This window comes from Meleagris gallopavo, chromosome 20 (genome assembly GCF_905368555.1).
Source record: "Meleagris gallopavo chromosome 20, MGAL_WU_HG_1.1, whole genome shotgun sequence".
NCBI lineage: Eukaryota > Metazoa > Chordata > Aves > Galliformes > Phasianidae > Meleagris > Meleagris gallopavo.
The window spans coordinates 7,963,640-7,984,907 of NC_139423.1; the positions used below are offsets into that span (position 1 = coordinate 7,963,640).

Below are 21,268 nucleotides of genomic sequence, written 5' to 3' on the forward strand. Positions count from 1 at the left end.
TATGGGAGTTTACAGCAGCGTTTTGTTATTGCACGAGGTGAATGACTTGTTGTCCTGTCTCTATTCTGTCATACAATACGTATTTATTATCGCTTCTTCCATGATAAATACGTGGTGTTTGTCATCCTCATCTTTAATCTGCATGAGTTGCGTTCAAAGAAAATGTGGGTCAGGAATTCTAAAATGAGTTAAATGCTGCCTTCTGCTGCAGGCAAAATTTCATACAGTGAATCTGCAGCAAAGAAAAGTTACTGTTGGTTTCTGCCACGTTTTGCACTCAATTGTGTTATTTAGGACTTTTTTTCACATCTCAGTAATCCATATTGGCGCTTGGTGTTTGAATGTAGATTATGGTGCTTCTGTTTCTTTAGTCCCAAAGGTATAATTGCAATTTGTTGAGACAGAATTCAGAGTGACAGTGCTCGTAAGCAGGTGCCTGTGATCCTTTGAAATGGGTTTCATTTTACATGCAGTGTATCAAGGGTTTAGCATCTGGCTTATGTTGAATTTGAACTTGCAGGAATGCGTTTATGGGATAATTTAGAATTTTAACAATTATTAAAGGAAATTCTTGTTACAAGAGCTTTTCTTATGCTAAGAATACCCTAGTGTGTATTTAAAAAGTGTATTTAAAAGCTGTGTACCTCATGTTTGTATATCAGCCTAACAGTAATGGATTAATGTCACATTTGTTTGTCAACCTGACTTATCAGTATCTTAATACCACTTCACAAAAGCATTGGTAGTTCTGAATTGTTCTAATCTGTGTTCCAAGTAAGAAAAGGCAACTGGAATAGGGATGTGATTCTAAATTTAGGTTTATAATTCTGAAAGTGAACTGTAAAATAGTTTTCTACCAGTGTGAGCCGTGTGCGTATTGTGAGCGTAGAGGGAGATGTCAGCTCCAGACAGTTGTGCCTGTTAAGAAGCTGCCAGCCCTTCCAACTTGTCCTGGGGCAGAAGGGAGCACGGTATGCATTTCCTAATTCAGGGAGAAAAGACATGCAGATGAAACAGTTAGTGATGGTGATTCCAGGCCTACCTGGCTGCTTCCCTTCAGGAAGACAGCAGTGCTCGGCTGGTCCTCCAGAGGTCACAGCTGGTTGAATGGCAGTTGCCACTGGTTTGTTGGCCAGCCCTGGGGGAGATGGGCATCCCTCTGCTTGTTGTTTGGGACCTCTGTCTCAGCACGTGCTGCCTCTGGCCAGCATCTGAGTTTATTCATGTTTTGTGCCGATTCTTCTTTAGTGCTCAATGGGTTATCTTGAATTCCTGCTGTATGCTGAGACTCCAAAAGAGAAGATGTTACCACGTAAAGGCAGAGCACTCTTAAAGCAGTTGTGTGCGTGCTTGCAAGAAGGGTGCTTTGTTCAGTGCTTTGATTCTGTGCTTCTGTGTGCTTCGGGAAATAAAAAATAATAGCCTGAGTTTTTAAGATTGTCTCTTGCAAAACATGGAGCTGACAGCTACTTATTTTGATATCCTAATGGCAAAATATGCTTCCTTTATATATCCATATGTATTAAACGTCTGAAACTGCACAGCAGAGTCAGAAGTTAAACTATCAGTCTGCACAAAAATGAAAATCTGGGTTTTAGAACTGCAAAACTCACTGGTCTGGAGTGTGTTTTTACAGCACAGCTGCAGGTTACAGTCAGGATTGTAGTCCAGCCTCTCCTCGCCTCCTCTACTGCTTCCTTGCATTAAGCTCCACTGATTGCGTGGCTGCATGGTAAGTCAGTGCAGCTCTTGGAGCCAGTGGAAAACTAATCCATCTCCCCAGAAGGTTAGCTTTCTGTTAAGCCAGTTGAGCTTCCTGATCTACCTTGCATCCATAGGCTTGCTAGACCTGATTTGAGAGAGGAACAGCTGCAGCTTTCTTGATTGCTAGGTGCAACCTGAAACCTTCCAGCTCGTGTTGATTAGTGATCAGGGTTGGAATAATAGTCGTAATAGTCAGCTGCTGCTGTTTTGGGCATTTCATGCTTCAATACCTTTTGAACTGAGAACTCCTATGCACCTGTAAAACATTTGTTTGTTAGGTTTACTTATATTTGTGTGTCCCTTCTTGATGATAATCAATTGCAATCTTCTTAAAATGCACAAATTTCATTAACTTGAAAGGAAATTCTTACCTGATGATTGTGGTCATTTAGTTTGTCCATCTGCAGGAGAAAAAAAAAAAACAACATTTCAAAGGAAATGAAAATTGAAAGGAAATGAAACTTTAAAAAAATCCCCAGAGATAATTGTAAAATAAAATTTAATGTGAGTAGTTGGATAAACAGTTTCATTCTAAAACCTTAACTGAGAAAGCAATTACCTCAATAGCTGTAGTTACAAATCTGTATGGCATTATTTACAGCTTTTTGTATTGAAGACCTCCTGTTTTATATCTTCCCATGTGGGAATTAAAGCAGATCCAAGGAGGGAGTGAGAGCAGGAAAATAAAAGTTGCTCAGCAGCTTGCCAGCAATGGCTGCAAACAGTAGGAATTTGTTTGAAATGTTTAAGTATTGAGCTATGCTGCTGGAACCTGTGCACAGTGTACGGTTTGCTCCTCTCAGATGTTTTTCTAAGAAGACAACATTGCGAAGTTTTATGCAATCTGAGGAAAAGTGTAATTCAGCCACAGGTTCAGAACACCCCACTGGTTTCTGTGTCTCAGGGACAGCAATGTGAAAGCCAGGAGGGGTGTGCTGGTGGTGTGTCCCTCCCTCTCCCTCCCCCCAGAGCAGGCTCATTCCAATCAGCAGTGTAATTGGAATGCAACCACAGTCTGGAGGAGGAAGGGGAATTTTTGGCAAGAAGAGACAGAGCAGTTGGGAGCTTTATTCAGATTAAAGCATAGACGACCATTCATTATCAGTACAACACGCATTAGCAACAGCATAGCATTGTGTTTCTACAGCTGGGACTTATTTTGGTGATTGTATTGCGCTGCGTATTACATGCAAACAACTGGGATCTGATCACAAAAAGCAATGCTAATGGATTTCATTAAAAGATGGTGTTTCTGTAGGGGGAAGAAAGACTTGTCTTTAAAATGAGCTATTGTGGCAGAAATTGATAGGCAGCCTGTCCTTCTCCCCGCTGTCCCATGTGTTCCGTATGTTCTGGAATAAGCACTTTTTCTGGGAGAAAAGCCCTTGGGTTTAAAAACCAAAAAAATACACCCAGAAATTACAATGCTAAAACTTGAACTCAGGAGAGGGCTGAATTAGTTCCACAACGGTGATGACGCTGAAAAGACAGAACATCAGTAAACACAGCCTTAGCTTTTTATCTACTCCTTTCCCTCCTCCGCTGAGCTCTGGGCTGCCACTGGCACAGCAGTGCTCGCTCAGCAGTGCCTGATGGGAGGTGGGTATTGTTCTCTTAGTCACGTACTGAATGCTAAATGCTAAAATGCATTGATCGTGTGTTTCCTTCTCTTTGTGTGCTTGCTTTCATGGACATTCGTGATTACTTCTTATTTTCTTACCTTTCTTCTTGTATCGTTCATCCAAAATATCAATCTCTCCAGTACGCGTTTAAAAATTACTCGTTAGGATAGCTTAAGACTTAATATAATTTGTAATGTGTTTTAAAATTTCAGTATCTCTGTTGTCCATAGCACATGTAGAATGAGATCATAAGGCATGATACAGAGGTATGTACTGAACATACAGCATGTGAAACTGATGTGTTTGTCTTGGCACATGAACGTTGTTCCTTCATGTTGGGATAGTGGTGTTCTCTTTTCTGTAGACTTCCCAGGAAGTCTGCAATAAATACAAAACATAGGTATCCACTGACTCACTGATATTTTGTAATGGATGCTTTATCTACTTATGTGTACTGGAAGCATTAATGTCTTTTGATGATGCACTGCTGGTACAGTGCTCCTCCTTCCTTTTCAAACCAGTGTTGATAGATGGGTGCTGGTTTGTATTCTAGTTTCTGAAAAAGTTCAGTGCAAGTTTAAATAGCTTTGTACTTTTTTCTGATGACAAATAATTTTAATAAGAATGTTACTTGTACATGTTAATTCTAAAACAAATAATATCCTTTTGTGACCATATGTGCCAGAGGGTTGTTAATGGTGCAGCTGCATAGATCTGGTACTGATGGGTGTTTCATTCATCGCGTGGGGCTCAAATCAGCATTTGCACTTGGCTCTTTGAGGAATAAAGTGACCTTTCTTTGGTACTTTCTGTTTTTGGAATCTTTGACTGAAATTTAACATAGGATAGAGGTCTTAAAGATAAGTAAGCCCTGTGAGTTTCATGAGGATTGCTGAGACCTGTCGCAGTGACCTGAGCCGAGAGGAAAAAGCTGCAGCAAGAGATGAGATGTTGGTAGAAAACTGCAGAGCCTGCGTGGGAGAGCAGCCGTGTGAGTGCCCTGCCACTGGGAAAAGCTTCAGCTGTAGCTTTCAGACAACAGTAGAACATCAATCCATAGGAAACAAACTTCCTTCGTTTTTATTCTCAGGGGGCTATTAATCAGTTGGTTATCAGAATATTCAGAACAGGTCTAATGCAGTGTTGAAATGGTTAGAAAAATGGAGCCTAAACCACAGTACGTTTCCCATTGGTGAGAAAACTTATGCAGAAGTCCTGTACAGATTGGAACTCCAAACATGGAAGAAGATTCTTTCATTTAGAAGTGAGCTGATGCTGCCGAGATATATTATTTTTTTTTAGTAGAAATACCTGGCAGAAAGGGTGTACCTAAGAGACAGTTTCTCAGTGTGTCTCCTGTTTGCTAACCTGACAAAGGCAGAATAAAGTCTGATTAGTCAGAATCAGTGTGGTTACTAGAAGGAGAAAACTTGGGCCATAGTATGAGTTTCTTCACTAATGGCTAATTGTTGGGGAAACAGTTATTAGTTTGTATATTGTGCAACATGAGGCACTGGTTAAGTTGCACTGACAGAATTGATTATTATTTTGAAAGCAAGTTTTCATAATCCATTGACCTTCTGATTTCTTTCTGAAAAGACTCGTCAAATCTCTTTTATTTGGGGCATTTTGCAATTTCTGGAGCATATGGTCTGCCCACTGTGCTGTAGATGAATTTTGCCTGAACTGTCATTTAAAATCTTTGGCTTCACTTGGCAGATCCCATTTTTTGCAGTGGATGAAATTGTGCAAGTAGTAATTTTCTGATACGTTTAAGAAAGTGACCATCTAGATAAGCATCTGCTTTATATGAAGATTTTTATACCACCAGATGAAAGATGCCTTGGGTGAGTGGTGTTTGTTGACAGCTGTCAGGCTGAGGATGTTCCTGTTTTAATAAAATCTTAAGGAATTGCAGGTGCAAGTTTCTGTTATTATCTATTTCCTTCAATGTCTTTTAAGTTATCAGCTGCTTGTAAATGGAGCAGTGGTTAAATTGCTGGGCTTCTGGAGGCCTGCAGGGTTTTACTACATCATCCTGCAGACTGTATTTGATAGATTCATGGAGCAGACTGTGGTGTTACAGTCTTCTTGTTGCACATGTTGAACTCCAGGTATCAGCAATACCAAACTTGTTTGGCACGTTATCAGTGTGGTACCATTTGTTGACTGTTTATAGTGAGACTTACTGGGTGACAATCCCTTAAATTCAGTAATGTTTTAGGAGGCCCATTGCGTCTTTGAGCTGAAAAACTATTTCTTGACCCTGTTCATCTTTAGAAGGAACAACTGATAACAACCTGGCACCAGTCCTTTTATTGCAGATTAACAGTATTGTTGTTAGCATCCTGTTGCATTAAGCTAATTTGCTGAAACTTTCCTGGGAACTTATATATGCCTTTCTTACAGTGTATGCCAATGCACAGGAGATTGTTTTATGACTACCTGCAGTCACTAATGAATATCTCCTTCTGTTTTATGGAACACAGACTTTGTTAGACATGAGCAGAGTTTTAGTGAGACTGTGCAGTGTTGAATTCGTTGGAACGTGCTTTCACTAAATCATTATCTCTATGAACATGGCCACATAAAAATTGGGAAAGCCTTCATTCCACTGATATAAAATAATATGTAACTTGGACTGTGCTAGCATGCAAAGCTATTCAGGATGGTGCTTCTCTGCCCCACTGTGGAAGTCTCCAGGAGGTATGAGAGAATGTGGGGGATCTTCTGTAGGGAAAGTCAGAAATGCTTGGGGTTGGTGGCTGTGGGATGCACTGACTGGGTGCTCCTTTCTCTCTTGTGTTTCCTGGTAGTGACAAATATTGGAGGTCTCATTAAAAAAAATATATCAAAAGGAATCCTATACTGAGGAGTCTTCTACAGCATTGATTCCAACCACGTACTTCCATGTTTTCTTTTTTCACTCAATACTCTGGAATCTTTCTGTGTTACCCATTAAACGTTTAGTGTTTTGCAGGGGAATCTAATAGTTCCTGCTTGCTAAACCTGCCATAATGAATAAGTGTGTGTAGTTGAATAGCAGTGTGATTTGTGAGAAGTCTTTTGTGTGTACTTTGGCACTGTTATATGAAAGTTGTCTCCTTTTATAGATGTCTTTTTTTCACCTCCATTTTTATATACTCCATTCTTATTTTCCCCTTGGTATTTTTGGTGGAGAAGTACAGATGTTCCTTCCTATTTACATAATCAAAAAAGTTCCCCAAAATGTTCAGCTTCTACAATAATACATACTTTTGCAGCTATGAAACTCTGGTGTTAGAATTTCGCCTGCTCCACCCTAATGTTTTTTCAGGTAAAAAAAAAAAAAAAATTGTATTTACTTTCCATGTAAGATAAGAAAAAAGCCAGGACCACCTCGTGCACTCTTCTGTGGTCAGAAAGCTGTGAGTGTTCTGCAGAGCAGAGGAGCTCGTATTGTTTGTGCCCCCATGTGCTGAGCTCTTAGGACTGCTCTGGTTCACTCCGTAGGTAAAGGTAGGACCAGCTCCAGTTGGCACCAGGAGAAAAATGCATGCGAGGCTGCTGCCTGAGGAGAGCAGGGCTGTGTGGCTTCCCTGCAATCTACCCACAGGTGAACTGCCAAAAGATGACACTTCTGGCTCAGCTTTCCGGAATTATTTTACATGATAATAGAAATGGTGTAGGTGCACAATTCTTTTATGTTCGTTCCTGTTGTTTTGAGCAGGATTTTCTGGTATGCTGGGCAAGTAAATTAACGCTGTTGGTATTAATAACCAGAAACTTAATTTTACACTTCTTGTTTTTCTACAGTACTGTGTGCAAAGAACTTGGTGAAAAAGGACTTTTTCCGTAAGTAGCCGTTCAAGTTTTAAACATTTATAGTTGGGATAAATATTATGCAAGTTCTGTAAATCCCTGTTTGCATGTGATTGCTGTATTTGGATGGCTGCGTTAAGGGGTCTTTAATGTTTTTGCTCCATTTTATTTCAGGGCTTTTGATTACTTTTTTTTTCCTGGATGACACAACATTCATAACAATAATTAAAACCAAAATACATTAACGCTTTCCTTCTCCCCTTCTGTCTTTTTTTTATGGGACTGGGAAACAAATTTACTCTTTCAAGCAAATGATGTTTTTCAGCATTAGTGTCATGTACTTAAAATATATAAGAACTTTTTGTCCAGCAGACATATAAGTGCATCTCAATTATTAATTGTGTCATAATACTTACGTACTCTGAAATTATATTTTAATTAATAAGGAAGATGAAGAAGGCAGACAGGAATGTTACTGGCTCTGTAGGCATGCACACACACATCACCTGCCTGCTGCCTTCTTGTTGGGGGTAGGAAGAATTCAAAAGATCAGACCTAAGCTTTGAAAAGAACAGTTCCATACTGCAGCTAAGCCAGTCGGCAGCATGGATCCCAGCAGGCCCCTCCCTGCTGCCTGCATTGCCTTTATCCCCATCTGCCATGTCTGGCACCAGCCCTGGGCCACTGGTGCCAGACTGGCTCTGTCTGAGTCACCTGAGGAAGCAACACTGGTGCAAACCTTACACTACAGAAAAAGCAAATAATGTTTCACCTCTGCAATTCCTGCAGCTGAGTCACTGGGCATGCAGATGAGGGCCGGAATTAGTGTGAGGGAAAAACAGTGTTAGTGGTGGGACCATCCCTTCTGGGGTCAGTTAATAGCTCAGGACAGCAGTTGCAGTAGAGCTAATTGTAGGCTGCTTTGGTCCTGCTTCTTTCCCACCCTCGGCTGTGTTGCCCAGTACTGTCTTTGCATGGAGCTTTGTTAGCAGCTGAACCTGTGCTGAGTATTTCAGAGGTAGTAAGATAGGAGAAAATGCAGCAGGAAACGAGCAGAAAAACAAAGATGATCTCAAAAGCATGTATAATCTGCTATAGACAATTTCCTTTAATACAAATGTCAACTAAAATACTGATTACAATCGGCCTTTAAAACAGGAAGAGTGCAGTTCTGTTTTCCCTATCTTTTGCTGAATGTTTCATATACCAAAAACTTAATCCTGAATTAAGGAAATTAAGGTGTTCAGAGGCTTCACAGAAAGAGTCCCTCCACCCTCCCCCAGGTGTTTAATAGTGATAGAGACTGAGACAAACTTGTGTGGAATAACTTAACAATCTAGCCATTTCCAGTTCTTAATACATCATGCAATTCTTTTATATCATAGTCAAGAAAAATGACTTACTTTTAAATTGCAGATGGCTTTTATTAATATATGTATGTTAAAAAAAGCAGTGATTTAAGATTCTGAAGCATCTTGATCCATTTGCTAATTTTTTTTTCTCTTAGGACTTCCTGATCCATTTGCTAAGGTTGTGGTGGACGGATCTGGCCAATGCCATTCTACAGATACTGTGAAGAATACACTTGATCCAAAATGGAATCAGCATTATGACCTGTAGGTGGTAACAGTGATAACCAAAGGTTTGAAGTGCAGTCCTCTAAAGTACACAGAAATTATCTGATGTTCATAATATTGTCCTACTAACAGCCTGGCAAATATCATAGAGTTTATTAGTTTGGGTGAAAAATACATCTGTCAAAATTGCCTTCTCATTTCCCTCAAATCTAAATGCTGTACTTGATTTTCTAGTGATGATGTCTGCAACATGCTTTGTTTGTATTATCTTATAGTAATATTTTCATATTGACACCTGTAAAGTGAAGTCAGTAATAGTATTTCCCTCAAACTGCTCATGGTATTTTTTTGTAGTACTACACTGTCTTCCTGCTGTTTCTTGTTCATTTTTCCATTTTCTGTCTCAGATGCTCTTTTATTACTAATTCTTACGTTGTTATCATTGCTTGAGCATCCTTCTGTGTAGTTGAGCAGTATAATCAGTATGGCATGTATATGTTGTGTTTTTCTTCTGTTTTTCTGAAGCATGGAATATTTGGTGTAATGTGGTTTATTAAAACTTCTACATAGATTTCTTTGTGCTCATGCATTACATATTTTCTGTCCTTTTTATCAGTGCATTTTCTCTTTCTTGAAAATGAGGAAGAGAAGTGAAAAGTTTTGCCTCACCGTGTCCTCCTTTCTTTCCAATGCATTGTTCAGGTCCTTTTTTCTCTCCCATGACTCCATTTCATACCTGTGTTCTGTGTTGAAACTGTAATCAGTTCACCACGGCCCCCACATATCTGCCAGCTGTTACTTTGAAGTGGTGACAGTGCAAGTAAGCCATTGACAGGTGTGGGTTAGAAGGGATTGTAGATGCTCCATGTTCTCATGATTTGGAGAGTTGGTTGAATTTTAGAGGAGTAGAAGATGTGGGAAACGAGGGAGGAAGTTAATATGCTGTAAGAGTAATGGAAAAAAAAAATAGTAAAACCTTTTGAAAAAAATTCCTTTTTGGTTGCAGTTTTCAAGGAAGGATGAAGAGAAGGTATTTTTACATTCTTAGCTTTGAAGCCAGACTGTGATCACAGTCTGCATTCTTTTATACAAAACAGAGATAGAAAAGGGGCTCCTAGCAGAACACTTTGTTGAGGCAGATTTGAGCCATCTCTGTGTCGCAGCACTTAAAATTAATTGTGCATGTTACTTAAAATGCACAGTTTTCCTTAAAGGTTCCTAGATCTTCATTTCATTCTTCGATCTCATTTGTGTTTCTGTTGGTGACTGGTGACAAATTGCTCTTAATCAGGTACAGGTATCTGTCTCCATGCTTAACCTGTATGTTTATGAGATTTGGGGAAGAGCTCCTGCTAACGTGTTGTAAGGAATTTACACTTTTTTTTTTTTTAACATGACTAGATTTTGCTTAGTTTGGATATTATTTTCAATATAAATTACATGTTCTCTAGGGATAACTGCTGTGCTTGATTCCAACAGTTGAATTCTTTAATGAACAGAAGTATACAGAGCCTTTCTAATCCAAAGTACAATTCATTGTTGTGGCAAGCCTTGTAACTTGAAAGTTAACCTCTCTCTCTCAAAATTTTCATAATCATTTATCCCATTTTATTGTTATTGTCTTGCATGCCATCCTTTACTTTACTCTATGGAAAGTTATTTTCATTTATAAATACCAGTAATGTAGCCTTCAGTTCCTCTTTGAAACAGCATTAAAAGATCAATTGTTTGAGCTACAACAGCTCACTGTCTGTCTTTTATTTTAAATATACTTTACTTTTAATATTCTTATGTCAGGTCTCAGCTCTTGATCTGAACCAGATAATTAAGTAATGAACTACTCCTTTTTTGGGGAAAAAAAAATTAGTAAAAATAGTAACCAGTCTACTGCCAAGCACCTGATGGAAGATCTCGTAGGCTGCAGGAATTAATTTTCTCATTCTTTGAAAGTTATAGTGTATTAGATTTTTAAAACTTCCTAATGTTTACCTTAACAACACACCACTGCATGGGAACGCTGGTCTGACTTACAACACTTCCACTGTTACAGGAAATACTTTGCACACCAAGCATAACCCATGGAGTCGTGGTGGCAGAATGCCTGCTTGCTTGCTTCTGCCACCACAAAGCATAGGAAATCCACCAGAGGAAGGTGGAGTTATGTAGATTATTATTATTTTTTTTTTTCTGAAGTCCTGCTTTTCTTCCTACCATTTTTGAATGACTGCAGTAGTTTTACATGCAGTAAAGTTGTCTCTTTGTAATTGCATTCATTGAAGTCCCCTGTATGGGATTTGTGTAACAGGTTAACACTGCTGCTAATCTTGTGTATCACATAATAGCATATGAAAATGGCCCACTAAGATGGATCTGTTGCAGTGTGTTTATGGAATAATGTCTGAATTAGCTGGCTAAGTCCAAGGGAATTTTGTTTTGTTAACCTGATTCAGCATAATAGATACTCTGTTGTATAAGATGTTTTTAAAGAATTCTTCAGTGTTATAAAGAACAAAAAAAGTTTTGTTTTTGCCTTACATGGTCCTTAATTTCTTATTGTGAAAGAAAGCAGCTGAATTAGTTAGATGCTGTGATTCTTAAGTCTAGATGGGTGTGTATAGAGGGGGAAATGTGAGATGCCTTCCAGAAAGAAATTACCAAATAGTTGCTGTCTGAATGCAGTTTAATGTTAGCAAAATACCACACTTGCCCTGGATGTATTCCCTTCCTTATTTTCAGGCTTGTTTGTGCTTTCCCTATTGTTATGGGCTCTTCTCAAGGCTTTGAATAACCAGACTTTGTGTCTACACATCTTCTTGCACTGAAAGCATTAAAATGCTATTTAAACCATACCCAATTGCTTTTGTTCCCTTCCTCACCCTTGTTCCATAGTTGCAGTCTCTCCCACAGCTTTCCCGCTCTCACCTATTCTCTCTAGCCTGTTCCAGCTTTCTCTGTCAGCCTCTATCCTTATAGCACAGCAAACCTCTAAAAGATGTTTGTGCCATAGTCTGTTCCTTGATCTCTCCTTGCTCCGTGGCCTTCCAGTCTGCACCCCGAGATTCTAGCAAGGATTCATGGCTTCTCCTCCTTGTTGCACCTCTCCAATTCAGTGTAGCTTCTCCCAGCTCCTGTGACTACTCCACTCCCCATCTCCCTGCTGCAGGTTCAAGTGCTGTTCTGTGCCTCTGCCTTCTCAAGCTGCAGCACTGCCCCAAGCAGAACCACCACTCTCCCTTACCATCACCCTGTAACAGTCTGGTCTCCTTGTTGTGGCTGTTTAGACTGATGTGGTGAAGCTTTTGCCTTCTGCATTCAGGTGGAAGTGTTGCTGGTTCTGGCAGATCTGGCTGTTGCAGCTCAAGCACGGCAGATATGTGTCTTTGCTGAACCTTTGAGGTGTGTCTGTTGTGCAGTAGAAGCTCTTTTGCCTGCTGTTTGCTTGGTGCAGCTGCTTTACAGTGTTTTTTAGGCTTAATTCAGTGTTGGGGTGGGTTGAATTATACTGAGGAGGTGAAGAAGTGCAGGCAGCCAGTGCCATGTGTACGTGCTGTGTTCCTGCCTCAGCCCCTGGCTTAGTGCTGCAGGCTCAGAACACCCCTCAGTTACTTCCAGGGATGAGAGCAATGTCAGGGTGGGGAGAAGAGGAAAAATCTGGGATGACATTTTTTGTTATTTCTCTTCTCCCTCTTCTCCTTCGGCCTGAAAACAGTTGATAACTCAAAGTATGACACTACTGTTATATTTAAAACAAGCAGAAAAACAAATGTGGAAAAAAAAATATCAACAGAAATTGGAAAACAGAGAAACAAACTAAATAATTTGTCTAGCTCATAAAAGGAAACAAAGCCTAAGTGACAGCATGGATTAGAAGTAGGGAATTCCTGGCTTCCAAGCCTGAATTCATTCCTCTTGATGTTGCATTTTTCTCTCTTTCTGGAGGGAATACATCTGGCTTGTGATCAGGAAGAGATGTGTTTTTTCAGGAATAATTTTTTTCCACTTTCTTCATTCTGCTTCTCTACCAAGCTGAAGTCTTCAGGGAAAATGTGTATAATGCCATGGGGCTGAAAGGCTGCGTGGTACCAAACCTTCCTGAGCGTGGTATCTTGGCACAGGAGGAGTACTGTCCTGGCAAAGATAAATTTATTTAGACAAAGTAACAATTGTCCCTGTGTCATACATTTGATTAAAATATTTTGCAGCTTTCCAGAATGGCATTTACATGATTTTTGTCTAGAAGTGGAAGTGCTAAGAATAGGCAGTTGTCATAACGTTTCCAAACATGTGATTCTTATCCGAAGCCCTAACTTTACAGATTAGGGAAATGCAGGGATACAGACCAGATGCTCTGTAGTTAACAAAACATATGTAGAAATGGAGTTTCCACATTTCCACTTCATTAATACTAATACTGTTATCTTTGCTGAAGGATTTAAGCAGTGAAATTGATATTGCTGATGAAGTGGAGTTTCAAAAATAAGTAAATAAAACCTCTAAGAACTTGAACAAGTAATATAAGGAGAAGAAGAGAAGCACCCCATAAAATGAAGTTGTTTCATTTAACTTGCTCTCTTTAATTTTTGGAACATTCCTTTTTAATAACAAATAAAATTGCTAACTAAGGCTTATGTTGGAACTTTATTGCCAGATGATGTAAAACAAATGTAACCTACCCACCAAATGAATTGGGAACATCAGCTTGTCCTACCACCGTTCTCTAAATGCAGCCGTATATTTTCATGCCTGAAATTATGCAGAAACATAGATGCAGCATTTCCCTGTAAAGCCAACCAGCAGTTACTGAGCTGTTTCTTCTTGTTTCTTTCTCTTCTTTTCATTTGGTGAATGCAGCTTGCCTTGCTTATTTCCTTTAAATGAGTAAATCAGCCAGGTTTTCAGGTCAAAAATCACAGTAGGTAAAGTAATTATGTAGTAAGTCCTCACCTGTTTGGTGCAGATGGTTTACTGTCTGCATCTCAGCCATGAGAACCTCACCCTGAAATGTTTCAGTAATTCTTGGAAATGGTGTTGTATATTCAGCTGTTCTGCGTATTATTCAAACTGTTCTATTGTGAAATTGTCTTTAACCATATACCTTTGACTTTTTTAAAGCAACAAGGAAAACTGGAAAATTCAAGACAGGTCATGATAAGTCTTTATTTTTAAGTGCACTTAGCTTGTTCTCATAAGAATTTATTTTAAGTACATGAAACATTGTAGACTGCAACTGTGCACGTGAATACCCATCTTCATCTCGTTTCTCTATGCAAAATTGGCATTGTCAAGGTTGTAAGGCCAAAAATCTAACCTGTACTATGTAATCTGTTTACTCTTCCAAAAAAACTTGGATTTTGTTTGTGTCAGTTATGGATTTTTTAATTTTTTATTTATTTTTTAATTGTGCACTTGTTGTTATTTTAAAACAGATTCATGTGTGCGTGCCTACATTGGGCTTGTCTGTCTTCTGTTCCTTCAATCAGTCCCTGTCTGAAGGTGGTTTAAAGAAAAAAAAAAAAGTTCCAAGTTCTGCTTTGAGTTTTACACCATAAAGGAAAAAGGAAGAAGTGTTAATTGAGAGCTTACATGATCAGAGCAATAATTTTTAACCGTGAAAGCTAGTTCAATTATTTGGTTTGCCAACCTTGACAGTATCATTTGTATCTTTATGAAATTACTCAGATGTGTTGAAGCCAGTAAAGTCTTTTGTCACTGGGGGAGAGGTATGTAGGAACTGGCTGAGTTATTTGATTAGCTTTCCTTCAAAAACAGACAGAGAGATCCCACTTGGAACTAAACTGCAGAAGGCCAGAATCTGTGATATGGGAGCAGTTTTTCTAAGCATAGATACAAATTAATTTTCTTTGACTTAAAATTACTAATATTATTCAGAATTGTAAATAACTGGTATATCATCAGTGTTCTGAAGTTGTCCTCTGTAGACCAAGACTAGCTCACAAAGCAGTTGTTTCAGAGGAGCAAAGATTCAAGCAATCAAACAAGAAGCAAAGATGCAGTAGCCCACAGTGTGCAGGTTTCCTCAAGTCGGTGAGGCACAGATCTGGGTTTCTCTGAGCATTTGTGTAGAAGTGCTGGCAGGATGCAGCTTGAGCTGGGGACAGGAGGGGAGCCTGGCACTTATGGAATGAGATGGTTATAAACTTCTTGAAATAGATCATACTTGTGAAGTAACATGTGCTTCAAACTGGAAGTTTTCTTAGTAATAATCAATAGCTTCCTGAAGGTTCATTGAGTGCATGTTTGTAGCTGGGTTTACCTTCTATTTTCCTGAGTGCTCAGAAGAGCAGTAGGGTGACTTGCATTCCCAGTGGCTGGAAGAGTGGCCTGCAAAAAGCAGTAAATGGAATGCTGCAGAAGGATGCTGAACTGATTCTGTCCTGGCATCTGAAATGTGCTGGCACTGCTAACAAATACATCCTCCACAACATTGCCATGGTTTTCCATTAGGCTGAATGTAGGCATGAATCAAAGCATGTTCATCGCCCAGAGGAGATGGAGTCTCAGAGGCCAGTCTGTCACGGATGCTGTTTTAAGCAGTTTTCAGTAGACTTTGGATTCTTATGAGTACCTTTGTTTAGAATCAAGATTTTAGATTAATTTGTGTTCAAGTAAATTCCTTCATGAGACGCACTTTCATTACGGTGTTACGTGCACATCTAAAGATGAGTTGTTCTCGCTAGTAAAGCGTGTGTTCAGTTTTTAATGTAATGGCTGATAATTTTTTTTTCCCCTGAGGTCATTTCTGAATCTTCAGAGTATTCAGTAAATGTCGTTCACAGTCCTGTTGTTCACATTTTTCAGGTATATTGGGAAATCGGATTCAATAACGATCAGTGTGTGGAATCACAAGAAAATTCATAAAAAGCAGGGAGCTGGTTTTCTGGGCTGTGTGAGACTTCTTTCAAATGCAATTAACCGCCTTAAAGACACTGGTTGTAAGTAAGCTAAATGCTAGTGTTTCTTTTCTTTCAAATGTCTTATGTGCAGAAATGTTAGAGTGACACTTAATTGAGTTTCTCTTGGTTTTTATGAAGCTTGCATATTCCAAACAGTTTGGTAGTTTGTAACTGTGCTTAGTTGCTGAGGATGGGTAGGTTAGAGAACATAACTTACTGTTGGCTTTCCAGTTCTTTTGCCCAGTTCATGAAAGAGGTGGGAGATTCACTGCAGCAGTCTGGTTGTGCATTGTCAAGACTGAACTTACTGTGTTGGAATTTTGAAGAAAGATAGATTCTGATTACTTTCAAATTTCCTTTTTATTACCTTCAGAAATGCACAGGGTAAATGAAAAGATAATCCTCTCTTGAAGCAAAAGCTGTAGTTTAAAATGTCTGGCTCTTCAAAATTAACCTAGTAAATTCAGTCATAAAATGTTGTTTTATAACACAGCTTTGTGTTTACTTCTGAAAAAGTTAATCAGCATGTAAGATCCTGTTTCATTATTATCTTAATGGGTGCTGTTTACAGTGATCAGTCATGATGCAGTCTAACTTGTGAACAAAATTTGGCACAAAATTTGGTCGTTTGTGATGGAAAATTAGTGGTTGCCAATAAAGGTCATTTTCTTTTTAAAAAAGGTGATTTGCTGGCAGAGGAGCATTCTGAATTTACTTCAAACAGGATCCCTGCTGATAAAGTTAGAACTGAAATTTTTGTTTTCAAATCTCTCTCATTACATCAGCATTTCAGTGCATTACATTTTGCTCTATTTTATGAAGTTCTACTGATACAGTGTGTAACAAATGAGTTGATTCTGCAGGCTGGCTCTGTGCTGTGAGATGGCATACCATGAGCTCCTTATGACAGCTGCTGGTCAAGGGGCTAAAATGTGAAGTAAGCTTCTGTTAACAGAGCTTTCTGAAGTAGGGCACATGTTTCAGAAACTTGTTTTCTGTTTTAGAATTATGGAAAATTGGGTCTCAAGATCTTTAATTTTGCCTCCCTTCTTGAATTTTGCTTCTTGAAGTCCTAACTGTCTTATGCTCAGGTCAGTTTTGTTCTGATGATACTTCAGAGTGCTTTTCAAAATACTGCATGATGTGTCCTTGTTTTGTAGATCAGAGATTGGATCTGTGCAAGCTTGGGCCAAATGACAATGACACTGTTAGAGGACAGATAGTAGGTAAGTGAGACTTTTAATCTTTTAGTTTGCTTGGAGCTGAACAGTAGCTGTACAACTACCCTTCCTAGACATCAGGTTTCTGTATTTACTTATTTTACTGTATTTACTTATTTAAATTCAGTATCTAGTGCCAGAGACATTTGGACCTAAAGATAAATGTGTATGCAGAGAGTTACCAAATGTAAAAATAAAATACATACTGTAATAAGTGTTGGGAGAGTTAAGATGCTACAGAGATCATATGAAAACTATTTAGGAAGTGTTGAATTTCTCAGTAAACAAAAGTAGCAGTTTAATCTTTGAACTACAGACTTCTTGTCCATTGAAAGCTCCAGCAAAGCCGTGCTTCCTGTATGTTTTGGGCAAGATTAGAACATCTTGCTGTGGCAAGAGTGGATTTATGTTTGGGGCTATTTGATCAATTCATTTTGGGATATTAACAGGCCTGTCACCAGTCTTGGTAACTGTGCTTCATCACTTCATTGCCTGTCAGCCATAAATAACTTAAGAATGAAAAAATAATTTTTTAAACCTGACAAATTGGGAAAAAAAAAAAAAAAAAAAAAGCATCCACAAATGACTTCATAAACCTTTTGGTGCATTGTGAGTCGTTTCAGAGAACAGTGTTTTGAATAGGTAATTTCAGAAGTCAAAAATAGGTAGACCAGGAGAAAAAGTCTTTCTGGCAAAGTTTTAATGAGAGTTTTTGGAGGTAGGGGTGAAAGAAATGAGTTTGCACGTTCACTTTTATGTTCAATTCCTGCTTGAAGTAATATCCAAACAGCATTCTGTATTGTCAGCCAGAGAAAACAATCAGCTTTCATCTAGGTCCTGCTGAATAATACCTATGGCTTTATCTCATCATGTTGCTTTAATCTGTCTGGCATCTGATCTGTGAGTGTTTGCATGGCATTCAGATAAGAGTAAGGTGGCACAGTAGGGTCAAGTGGTGGTAGAAGTGTGGAATTGTAGGTGCACTGCTGACACTTCAGACCATTCCTGAGCATTACATTTTCCATGTGAGCTTGCACAAAAGAATAGAAGATAAACCAGACATTTTTCTAGGCAGTTCAGCTTGCTTTTTAGTTTTTGCTCCAGTATGCTGGTCCCCTGATCACCCAGGCTGTGTGCATCTGTGTGGCTTTTTTGTTTTGTTCTGTTTTTCTGAGGTGCTTTTTCAGAAGAATCTGAGCACAGCCAAGGAGAGAGCTTGTTCAGGGCCTGCTCCAAGCAGCAGAGATGTCCCCTGCCTGCAGCCATCCTTCAGGCATGATGATACTAGCAGGGTCTGTGCCCTCACACCATCACATGCTCTCATGCTGCCCTCCAGAGTACACAGCATGCATCCTTGTTGTCATGAGAACAGCAGTATTAATGTGGGTGCTTTAAACGGGAAACAAAATACAAAGCAGAAAGGTCTCAAGGCTGCTGGGATGCCACAAAGGAAACCTGACTCAAATGCCATGTGTGGGCATGGCACATATGCTTCAGAGACGTGGCACAGATAAGCAGCTGTCAGCCAGGTGGCCAGAAACCAGACTGACCAGTCAGCTTAAGCTGATGTGGTTGTGAGAAGTGGTACAGCCAAAGAAGCATTTGTTCATATGGCATGCTGCTGGGGCTGTCCTTAATTAGTAGGAGCTGCTGGGTCATGCATTAAACCTACAAAAACCCACAGCTTGTTAGGTTACTGCAGAGTCTGTTAGAGCACCTCTGTATGTTGTGCTTTATGCTGTTATCATCAGAAAGGTTTCCTCAGTCGTGGCTGTGTTTTAATTTAATGCACGCTCAGCAAAATGCGGGGACTCCTGTCTCTTTTGTTGGACATGTCATTATTAATCTTCTTACATTTTAATCTTTCTTTGCTAGTACAATTTTGATGAATAAGTGAATGAGCCTTGAGTAAGTCGGGTGGTTCCACTGCGGTTGTTACACGATGGAAAAATCTTTTAAAATTAAGTAACAAAGTAGAATAAGATGTAAATGTACTCCCAGCCCTTTTAATGATAAATTGTCTTCAATGAGGAGGCTATGATAAATGGGAGAACAATATTAAAATGTCATTGATATCTTCAGGTGATAATAACCCTACAAATCAAGTACACAGTGGATATGGCTTTATAATTTGGGTCAGGGAGCAAGAAAAACTTTATTTTAAATATTTGGAATTGTCTTCAAAGGGGGGAAGAAGAGGGGGACACTTCTGAGTAGTGGATGCAAAGGGCACCTGAACTGTGTCTTAATCTTGCAGCTGTCTTCTGTGCCACCATTTTATTTCTGATGTGGCGGTGCAGAAAAAATGAGTCCTTACTCATTACAAAATGAAGCCGTGCACAAATTTTGGTCCTCACGTAGGCAAAGAGGAGGTAATTGCCTTTGTTTAGTTTCATTTTTGTCTGTGTGTATTGCTTGCCAAACCTTGCCTACATGCAACAACGTGAACTTGTGATGTGTGGGTTTGTTGCAGAATAAATACATAATTTAAGATTTCATATCATTTGAAATTAAATGTAAGGTACGTTTTGCTGTAAGAAATTACTGTGTAGTGTTAGTGAATGTGGAAGACAAGGAGTTAATGCTGATCAGGAGTAAGGCAAGCAGGTGCTACAGGGTTCCTGGGTTGGTCTGGTGAAGGCCCAAAATCTTAAACTTCAAAGCATGCTGTCATTGACAGTTCAGCATCTCTGGCAAAAGTTACAGGTGGTGTTCCATCTTTGCTTAACTTTGTGATCTGGGTGAGTGTGGTTGTGTATAGATTAAGGTCTGGAAGTTTATTCCACGTTGCATGTAGACAGAGCCTGAACAGCTGTCCAAAGGTACAGCAGTGCCACCTCAAGAAATGTGTCACAGCACGGATTTAGTTTTTAAGTAGTCATTTTATTGTTAAAAGCAAAGCAAAACATCTTAAAAAGTAACCCACAGCAACGCATGTCATAAAGTGTCAGATTAGACATTTGCTAATTATGATACTGGGAACAAAGACAGCCTCTAGAAATCTATTTTCATAACTGTACTATGCACAAAAGCTTCAGACATAACTATTCATTGCAAGGAAACATTTTTAAAATAAATCCAGTAGTGATACAGTTTGGTTCTGCTGAGGGCAGTAGGGACTTTGCAGGGTGCTGAGCATTGCTTTGTGTGAGTGCTGGTTTGACTTCCTACCACTAATGTCTGAAAGTAACTAACCCATGAAACACACAGCACTTCCAGCAGTTCAGTTCTGCTTGGTTTTGTACATGTGTGTAGACTATCGTGTGCACATTGAACGTGTGGTGAGGAGTCAAAAACATGTTAGCAGTAGGTCCTGGCCCTCGCAGTACCCTAGTACAGCCCACTTGCTGCCAGAGCTATTCTGTCCATCAGGACAGCTTGGTGTGTTAGTCCCCTTCCTACAGGGGAAAGCTTATGACAGCTTCAGAGTGGACATCTTTTCCTGCCTTAACTTGCATTCATATTCTTTAAACTATATCTATTTAAATAATGTGTAGAGTATTAACATGTGTGAAAACCTGTGGAAAATAAAAAATATACAGATTGTGGTTCAGCTCAGTCCTCTGAATTGTGCCGTTTCTCTTTTTAAGTGTACCTGTAATTCACGTGCAAATGTCACATTTTTAATGATTCCTTTATTATTTCAATAGTAAGTCTTCAGTCCAGAGACCGAATAGGCACGGGAGGACAAGTCGTGGACTGCAGTCGTTTGTTTGACAATGATTTACCAGATGGGTAAGCTGACTCTACTATCAACACAAGTACAGTTCACACAAAGGACTTCTGCAGTAATGGGAAGTCAAAGTATAAATGGGCTAATTTATTTTTGTTCTCACACTCAAGAATTCTACAGGTTCAAATTTAGGAGCAGTAAATTAGCCGACGAGGTTATACATAATAGTTAACAGTTTGATCCCTCTCTTTTTTGGAAAACAGGAGGAGGTGGCACGTATACATTTTTAAAATATGCTTAAGAAAACATACCTTCTAAATTATAGAATTGATAAACTAATGTTATGTTAAATCACGGTCAACAAATTGACCTCATCCATATGTTAGTTTGTAGCAATGCGGTGAGCATCCAGACCTGGCTGTCTTCTGCAGAGCTGTGCAGCTGTATATACTGTGGTAGAAAAATTGTGCTTTTTCTTCTTCATGTAAATCATGGTGAAGAAAACATGACTGGAAAAGATAATGGAGCCTGAGTTCTTGCTATCCTTACCTCCCAAATGCTGGGCTTGGGATTTTCATTTTTTCCTGGAAGAGTAATAACATCATTAACACCTAAAACAGTTTTGCAAATACAAAAATATGCTCTGTTTTAGGTTCTGGTGTTGTCGTCAGCTTTTTAGAGCAAGCACAGAACCTCT

General features: G+C 39.2%; 1 protein-coding gene across 3 annotated transcripts in view; it reads left to right on the forward strand.

Annotated features, from left to right (window-relative positions):
- The window catches only part of SMURF2 (SMAD specific E3 ubiquitin protein ligase 2), a 56,852-nt gene that overhangs the window by 16,592 nt on the left and 18,992 nt on the right, over window positions 1–21,268 (forward strand). For 2 of the 3 annotated variants that reach the window (XM_085239858.1, XM_085239859.1), the window contains exons 2-6: window positions 7,182–7,220; window positions 8,695–8,803; window positions 15,584–15,717; window positions 16,839–16,904; window positions 20,549–20,633. In XM_085239858.1, coding sequence (XP_085095984.1) covers window positions 7,182–7,220; window positions 8,695–8,803; window positions 15,584–15,717; window positions 16,839–16,904; window positions 20,549–20,633 — 433 coding nt within the window. Of the gene's footprint in view, window positions 1–3,341; window positions 3,364–7,181; window positions 7,221–8,694; window positions 8,804–15,583; window positions 15,718–16,838; window positions 16,905–20,548; window positions 20,634–21,268 lie in introns of those variants that run through there. The other variant, XM_010721518.3, reaches the window with a different exon arrangement.